The 8,721-nt window shown below is 36.9% G+C and overlaps 1 protein-coding gene across 1 annotated transcript; it reads left to right on the top strand.

Annotated features, from left to right (window-relative positions):
• Positions 1-613: 613 nt before the first annotated feature.
• LOC137391394 (uncharacterized) lies at positions 614-8,458 on the top strand. The gene is made up of 4 exons (XM_068077856.1): positions 614-928; positions 2,488-2,668; positions 5,510-5,684; positions 7,202-8,458. Exons 1-4 carry the CDS (start codon positions 614-616, stop codon positions 8,016-8,018), a joined length of 1,488 nt encoding a protein of 495 aa, XP_067933957.1. The 3' UTR covers positions 8,019-8,458.
• Positions 8,459-8,721: the final 263 nt, after the last annotated feature.

Below are 8,721 nucleotides of genomic sequence, written 5' to 3'. Positions count from 1 at the left end.
TGCATAGCTCATCTTACCTCTGTCTTGGAGAACGATCTTATGACAAACCTAAAATGAATAACAGATTACAGGTAGTTAAACCCAAAGCTATATATGGTCTTGCAGGCTAGCTACACCTATAACTATGGTATTATAGCTATTTATGCCCAATAACGTTCATAAAAATATTATTAAATGCATTTGCAGGGCATTTTATTACAGAGTACGTCACACATTAAGCTCCTGCCTCGACTTGTTTTTTTTTGTTTTCCCAAATTTTTATAACTACCCAGATTTCTCATAGAATATTTGACCAATTAGATATTGTTAGGCAATACTTGAGCATAAAGAACACTTACCTCATCAGAACACGGTAAGCTCCAACACACAAAGACGGTTACCGCAGCAACAATGACAATCAAACGTAATCATACTAATCCTTAGTCACACTCATTAATCCGCACGCTCATTATCCTTCCGCACGTCTGGTCTCGCTCCTCTATCTCACAGCCATAGCTCACGCAATCACACGCTTGTAAGCTTTACTCTGATAATCTTTTAGGATTATTGATTCAGTGGCGACCAAACTACAGGACAGTCTGAGCTGTGAAAAAAGATGTCCACACAGTTCAGGATGTATTTACGTCAGCTGACTCCAATACTATTAGTGTTTGGAGGCTCTATGCTGTTTCTGATAACCTTGAGTGGAGAGTTTGATCGGTCAGGTTTTGCTGAGAATCCACAACTGCTGCGGATCGAGGCGGAGACACCTCTGACACCCTCTGCAGCTGCAACCGACGAGATGTGGATGCCTGAAGAACAAGATCAACCGCTACCAGATGGAGAGTTTCCAAGCAGGCTCATGCTGCCCGGGCTAGTTTTCAACAACGCTACAAAGATATCTACTGTCTATCCAGAGGAGTTTGAGACAGGCATTACTATAACAGTGGTGGGTGTAGTACATGTACAAACTTACCAAACTAAGACTCAATTTAACAGATCTAGTTTTGTCAGTCTTACGATTTTGTTACTAACTTGTTATAGGGTTACTGTATTCGATGCCTTTCAATGTCTGCATTTATTGGAGATGAAGGTAGCTACTAACAGAATAAAATCATTCCACTCTTTAAACATCGTAGATATATTTTTTAAATAAATGTAAAAATGTACTGCGCACTAGCAATACATCCGCAATACAAAATAGAAATATTGAAAACACAAAAAACAAGCATGAGATATTCAAAGTAAATTTTTTTATGTTGAAACTGTTTGACCGTCTAAATGAGCAGTTTACTTGATTGGCAAAAAAGCTTCCATATAATACATCAGCTTACAAAATATTGCGTTTCAATCTTCATTGTTACCGTGGATACTTGTTATCACTTGCGATTCTTTTCGTGTTGGCATAAAAGCTCTTTTTCATTTAAACTTGGCACAACTAATTCTGCTTCTTGTACTGCTTTGTTAGTTTGTACTCGAAGATAAGAGTGCAGTACCCCAAACATCCGCCTACGCGCAGGCCTATGATGAGCAGGCTTATGATTAGCAGACCTGCGTAGCCCCCTGTCATCTAAAAATAGAAACTTTCTTATATTTATGACTTTCGCTCGATTGGCTATCTTTTGTCAGGATTGAAAAATGAGCAACTAATAAGTTAAAAAATTGTAAAAGTAAATGATTCATATCGGATTATTACATTGTATGTCATACTACATGACAAAGTAGGCAAATAAAGGCTGAGGAAATACGCAACAAAACGTGATGAGTCACTACAAATAGTCTGTGAATAACCACTAAGGAATTGAGAAACCCCCTAGTCACCGATATTCCTCCGTCACCCACTAATTATTCACCGCAATTCCTAGACACCATAGCTCTTGTTTTTCTCTTGTTGATAGCCTGAGAGTTATGCAATGCTATGGTGGTATAAATTCAAGGTTGTCATAGAAAATAATTTGTCTACTGTATGAATTTCATCAGCTACTTTGAGAGTTATCTAATCCATGTTATGAAGTCTTCAGGCTTTTCCAGTTCATCATGTTCATCATGTCTCACAAATAAGAATTTAAAAGTTTTTCAAAATATGTTTCGTAGCGACACAAATTGCAGGTGTTAGCCAAAATCGTTGCTCTCAGCTTCCAGTGGTGCTGTGTTGATAGCATTCAAAGTTTTTGTATCGTATGTTGAGTGTCCAGCTATATACATGTAATATACCGGTACCTGTGGTATATAAGGTATAAGATGTTAGACAATTGCGAACTTGCAACTAATAAATTGAGTTTCAGTTTATGATATAATATCTATAACAATAATATGATATAAGATTTACAACAATAATATGATATAAGATTTACAACAATAATATGATACAAGATCTAAAACAATAATATGATATAAAATCTACAACAATAATATGATATAAAATCTACAACAATAATATGATATAAGATCTACAACAATAATACACACAAATGCTTTGGTAGTCACATAACAGCTTCTATGTTGAAGGTGAAATCATTATCAGCCAAAGTGGAGGAGCATGTGAAACAGATATTCAATGATGAATATGGAGAGTGTAAGTTTCACGCGACGCTGCCGGCAATGGTGAAGCGAGATGGAGGGGTAGAGCTGATTATTAGGATATGGCTTTCACAGTATGAGAAGATGTCCACCCGCTATAAACTCGCTGGTAAGAAAAATTTTCGAAAAATGAATCAGACCATTCCAAGAAGTGTAACACCCTAGATTCGCATGACAGACGATATCGCAGTATCTGTCAAAACTGTTGGCCATAATCAGGGATAAATATTAAATAGGCAGGATAAGCCATTCTAATTAGAGTTATGACATAATATTACGTCCAACTTTAATAAAAGCCCTCCTTGTAGGCTTCCACACTCTCATCCTATTGCATCGATATGTTTGTCATTGCTGACTTGCTGGAGGCATCATTATTGTGATGAGTAAAAATGACTCGTGCAGAGCTGATAGGCGTTTGATGGATGCTGATGCACATCTGCAAACATGACAGGCGTGTGCCACATTATTAATGAGTAATTTTATGGTTTTGCTATTAAGTACTTTGAACTCTGAAAATAGCTCTTCATGGAATGTTGCAAAGTATTAATCATTTTGAAATCTTTAACCTAACCATCATTCCATTACTGAATAAAAAAATTAAATGTTTGTGCAATAAAAAGTTCGCCGTCTGATCAGCAGCTTTATAACTAAAACAAAACTTTACATGAAAGTCGAATTTTTTTAAGGTGATGGACAACAAAAGAAGTTAAAAATAGAATAGTTTAAAATAGAATTATACATGCAGTCTTTCCTTTACCCGAAACCTTTTGTGATCTTCACATACAGTTTTTAATAGTTTTGCCCGAAACCTTTTGTGATCTTCACATACAGTTTTTAATAGTTTTGTATACGATCTGCTCATAATTAAAAATATTTCAAAGGTCTCCTTTAAATATACAAAAAGCTTTAAAATGTGTTATTCATGCAGAGTTCTGTTTACCTTCACTAAACTTGAAGGAATCGTACTATGCAGCCCCTAGTGTGTTTTCCGCCGGCTGTTCTGCTGGCTAGTTCAATTGTAGAAAGTATAAAATAATGACTCGTTACTGCTAATTCTTCTTTAAATGATGGCACTGCAATTTAACAAAAATAAATTTACCTAGTTAATTTCCAAGTCTTGATGGATTGACAAGTTTTAAGGGGTGGATAAGCATCCTGATGTTTCCCACCAAGGGGCTTAGTTTAATGACATCACTACTACCTTTAGCATACGTATTAGCATTTGTTTCGCATCTCCTGCATCTCATTGGCTAATTCTATAAGTATTGTGCAGGTGTGCAGTAGACGGTGCTTTATATTTTTGGCAAGTTACCAGGAGCGATAAGGCCATCATTGTGACAGTTCCTTTTTGTTACTAAGACGAATAGAAAAGGATAAATAAAAATGGCTTGAAATGTGCAACTTTTGGTCAATGTACAAGCAGCGAAGCCATAATTACTGAGCGAAGGCAATTTTATATAAAGCACTGTAACGAAAACATATTCAATGCTTAGTCCCTAAAACATAGGCACAATCTTCTTTATCAAACCTGGTGCCCTAGAGCATCAGCATTTAGACTAACAATAATTCTTACTATATGATTCCGTTTATTACAATTTCTCTTAAAATAGACAATTCTACTATTATCTATTCTCTATTCATCGATTGTTTTTCAATGGTTAGTGTACGATTACTACCACTTTTTCTCTCTCTCTTTTTCTGTCTCTCTATATCTCTCTACAGCTCTCTACAGCTCTCTATATTTCACTCTATCTCTTTCTTTCTCTCTCTCTATCTATATTTCACTCTATCTCTCTCTCTCCCTCCCTCTCCCTCTCTCTCTCCGTCTCTCTCTCTCTCTCCCTCCCTCCCTCCCTCTCTCTCTCTCTCCCTCTCCCTCCCTCCCTCTCCCTCTCTCCCTCTCCCTCTCTCTCTCCCCCTCTCTCTCTCCCTCTCCCTCTCTCTCTCTTTCTCTCTCTCTCTCTCTCCCTCTCCCTCCCTCCCTCTCTCCCTCTCTCTCTCCCCCTCTCTCTCTCTCTCTCCCTCTCCCTCTCTCTCTCTCTTTCTCTCTCTCTCTCCCTCTCTCTCTCTCTCTCTCTCTCTCTCTCTCTCTATCTTTCTCTTCCTCTCTGTATGTAGAAGCAATAATATAGAGTTTTATACTTTGCAGAGCTTTTCTTCGTCATATTCAGCATTCTTTAATCTACTTGCTGCCAGTGTCTGTTCTAAATTTAGCTTGGCTCAATGACTAATTGCGCTCCAACTATCCTTGAAGTTAACATTTAAAATTTTTGTGAACCATCTACATGGTATCCACCCAACTTCACCCTTGGCGTTTGACAGTCTGCGGTGAAGAATTGTCTTTGATAGAAACAGCCTAATGCTTAGTTCACAAGAGAATGACCTTCCTACCAAACCTTATACCAAGATTTGTTTGAGCCAATCTGTTAAGGTTTCATGGCAATCAAGCAATGTTCGGTTTCATTAACCTGCGAGAAGAGAGGATTGATATAATTGTAGTTAAGCTTTTGCAGCCTCTCGATTGGATAAAGCTAGACCTATGCTATCAGTCGATTATTTGCGAGAAAGTAATGGTGTTCAGAACCATGCTGAATATAGCTACATGTAGGTGAGGGGTTAGCATCTAGATGGTAGGTTTCATTGGAGACTTTTTTCTCACATGAACTAGGCCAATGCCTAGTTCATGTGAGAAAAAAGTTCAACTATCTTAGAGTGACTGAATGTTGATCGCTGACGGTTTTCAGTCAGGTCGCCAGATGCTGAGAGATCAGAATGTGTAAAATGCGTGGTACAACTATATCTATTTAAAATTGTTGCACTAAACATGTACCGGTTCTCTGGGTTACCAATTTCATTAATTTCATCAATTTCATTTCATTCAACTTGACAACTGTCTCTACAACCGCTGTTTCCTTGGATACGATAATTTTGAACTGCTTCTTGTGTGCAGGAAAGAACCTGACCAATATGGTATACGAGTGGAGGAACACATGGCAGGAGAACTACCTCTACTCTCTGCAAATGGATGAGGACTACAACCCTCTCAAAACGGGCAGCATTATGGGGCTGCCGACCACAACAAATGCCGCTTTTACATATAAAAGTGATGGCCCAATGGACCCCAGGTAGGCCCTGTTATAAAATTATAATGGTTTGCCTTGAGATTTTTCATTAGGGAGTGGCCCATGTTACATCTTGACACCATCATTAGTGATACAGATCTTCTGGCCCGATTATTCTCTCAAGTATTGTCGTAAGTCATGCCATGGCAACAGTCCAACAGGCTCTCTGTAACAACTGACCTACTATCAGGTCATTCTAGTCCTATTATATAAAATTATAGTTCTTGTCATACCGATGGATGGTCAATACCTCACCATGCTACATTAAAATATCAGTTCTCACAAAAAACTTAATGGTTGAGTGAAAACTTATAAACTCACACGGCCTTGGAAACTGCCTTGCGAGTGTTTACAGAATTGTAGTAAGTCCAGCGATACATGCTGGATAGATATTAGTGTATTATTCTTTGTCTTTCAACGTTTACAGTGTAATTAAAATTAATGACCTGTAACTAATAACCGATATTCAAGTTATCAAAAACCAAAAGATAAAAGTTTAACTTGTCTTCATATTTAATACAGCATTTATTTGATACTGAATTATAATGTTTATGAATCGGTGAGAATGTTTATCGCCATTTAGACCTACTTAACTATGAAGTTTATTAGAGCTCATTAAGGAATAACTATCAGTTCCAGTAAAATAAATCCTTAAGTAACTAACCTTCCTTTCTTTTGATACCTTTATTTTTATACCTTTTCTTTTTAAACCTTTTCTTTTCAATACCTTTCTTTTTATTTTTCTATTTGTGGCACCGCATGTAAAAATAGTTATGGACTGCCCATTAAAAGTATATATATATAAATACATGCATATATTGACGTGAACATAGCTTTGACAACAGATCTGATGTTAGCAATTCACAAACCACTTCAGGTTTCAAGTTTAACAGTTCATGTTTCATGAGATGACAACTCTTCCTTTGCTATCAGATGCACTATTCTTCAACTGATCTGCAGGGTTTGAGTTTTTGGCAGCTGTTTTCCACGAACTTTTCCTAAATATTCTACTGTTAGTAAAAGTTCAAAGCCTTTCTTGGTGATCTAGAATGTTCCGCAATAATTTGCCACAGTAAGCATTCTTGCCACTTCATTCCAAAGAATCTGCCAGCACAGCTTTACGTCTGCTCACGCTCTCTGTGTTATTTCGTGCTAGTATAACTGTGTTCAAAGTTTGTATTTCAGTTTGTAAATCATAAATTTGCTTTTTATTTAACAATTATCAATTTGTTGATGAATTTAAAAATAGTTACATATTGCTGTTTCTTTGAATATTATGTCTGCTGTATTTGGTATTAATATGCTCAGTTAGCTTTTAAAGATCTATGAATGTCTGGCACTAATAAACTGAAGAGGTATATTTTTCCTGCTTCCAATCTGTAGCATATTGATTGCTTTATTATCATTGGTCTAGCTAGTTGCGCAGCGTTAAATCAACTTGCAGTATGTAATTTTTTAAAGTTTATTTACTAACTGCTCAACGATTGCTCACCAGCAATAAAGTCTCATGTGAATTTTAGGTTATTCTCGGTGGGCAACTCTACCTATCTATCTTTTCACACTTGGCTTGTGGACCCGACATTCAATAATCAAATATCTGGCCGATTACACTTATATGACATGGACAGACACATAAAGAAAAAACTCACTTTAAACACCAAACTGTTGAGAACAGAAATCAACTGGATTCCCTTAGACATAGACGGTGAGCTCTACTATACATACAGTTTAGACCCTCTGAGAGTTATGAAGTGTGACCGTGAAACGGCTGCTTGCAAGTTCATCTACAAACAGGAGGGGTCTGCCGCCAATCCATTCGTCTACACTAGTGACCATCTGCGAGGAGGAACTCCTTGGGTGCTCTATAAGTACCCGTACTATATCAGTGTGGGACACAATGTCCTCGTGACAACCTCACCCCGATTGGACTATAGCCTTTACAACTCCAATATCCTCGTCCTCTCTGTTAAGCCGTGGCGTCTCGTGTATGCGAGTAGCAACATCTTCTACAATCAAACATGGATAAGACGACTACCAATCATCCGCAACCAAACTATCTTGACTGGCTTTTTCTATCCTTCTGGTCTGATTAAACGCAGTGACGATGTTCTGGATGTTTCCGGACATGTGAACGATGCTGCCGGATACATCGTGAGAGTTCGAGGCATCCGTCAGTTGATGGAGAAAGTTATTAGTAGAGATCAAGAAAATGTGGCTCAGTTGTCTCCAGCCGTCCGCACAGCTCAACAATATATAATGCAATCTGGAAGGAACTGGTTCCCAAAGTGGAAATTTCGAGGAGATATTATAGCGGGTACCGTTGAGAAGCCTTATTAATAATATCTTACTACATGAAAGCATAATATTGACAATCACTCCTTCCAGTTTTCTACGCAAGCAATAGTATTCAACCAAGAAGTTTTGTTTATAAACCATATGTAAGTTTTATTGAATGTTAATATATATTTATAATATTATATTTGTTGACAAATCTTTTTACCGTAGCTCTGCTTATTACTTTGTCTTCTTGGAGAAGTTATTATATTTTAAGTTTTCGACTCTTTTAATGTTTATCACTATTAACAAGTTAGTAGTTTAGTCGTTGGTAGCGCCATCAAAAGTGTAGTTGTAGGTTCAGATACATGTAACTAATTATTTGCTGGGGAACCCTTTATAAATATTTGGAGTTGTTTTATCTAATTGCACTGTCATTTGCCAATTGTCTGTTTTTTGAATTGCAAGCGTGCATTGAATACAGTATTAATATACCATTTTCTACAAAATAAAAAATAAACACATTGCCATAACATAACTTATTGCTCATAGATTACCACAATATGTAGGTTTGTTGAAATTCAAAATTTAAATGCAGAGATACGCCATAATATAAGAATTTGCCATTTGGTAAAATACTGTATCAAAGATTAATTGATAGAAATGATTAATATAGCAAATGCATATCCAGCAACTAATTGGTTCAATATAATGCAGATTACACACAATATATAGCCTGGGTGATGTGATGAATAGTCTCACTGCT

The sequence above is a fragment of the Watersipora subatra genome, chromosome 1 (assembly GCF_963576615.1).
Source record: "Watersipora subatra chromosome 1, tzWatSuba1.1, whole genome shotgun sequence".
Taxonomy (NCBI): Eukaryota; Metazoa; Bryozoa; class Gymnolaemata; order Cheilostomatida; family Watersiporidae; genus Watersipora; species Watersipora subatra.
The sequence above is the reverse complement of the archived record's forward strand: the minus strand, read 5'-3'. Positions and strand labels throughout refer to the sequence as shown.

Bases quoted from the DNA above. Each gene is read 5' to 3' on its own strand.
- LOC137391394 (XM_068077856.1), top strand. From the start codon at position 614: ATGTATTTACGTCAGCTGACTCCAATACTATTAGTGTTTGGAGGCTCT. The intron at 929-2,487 runs GTGGGTGTAGTA...TCTATGTTGAAG, and splicing joins CAGGCATTACTATAACAGTG to GTGAAATCATTATCAGCCAA. The intron at 5,685-7,201 runs GTAGGCCCTGTT...TGTGAATTTTAG, and splicing joins GATGGCCCAATGGACCCCAG to GTTATTCTCGGTGGGCAACT.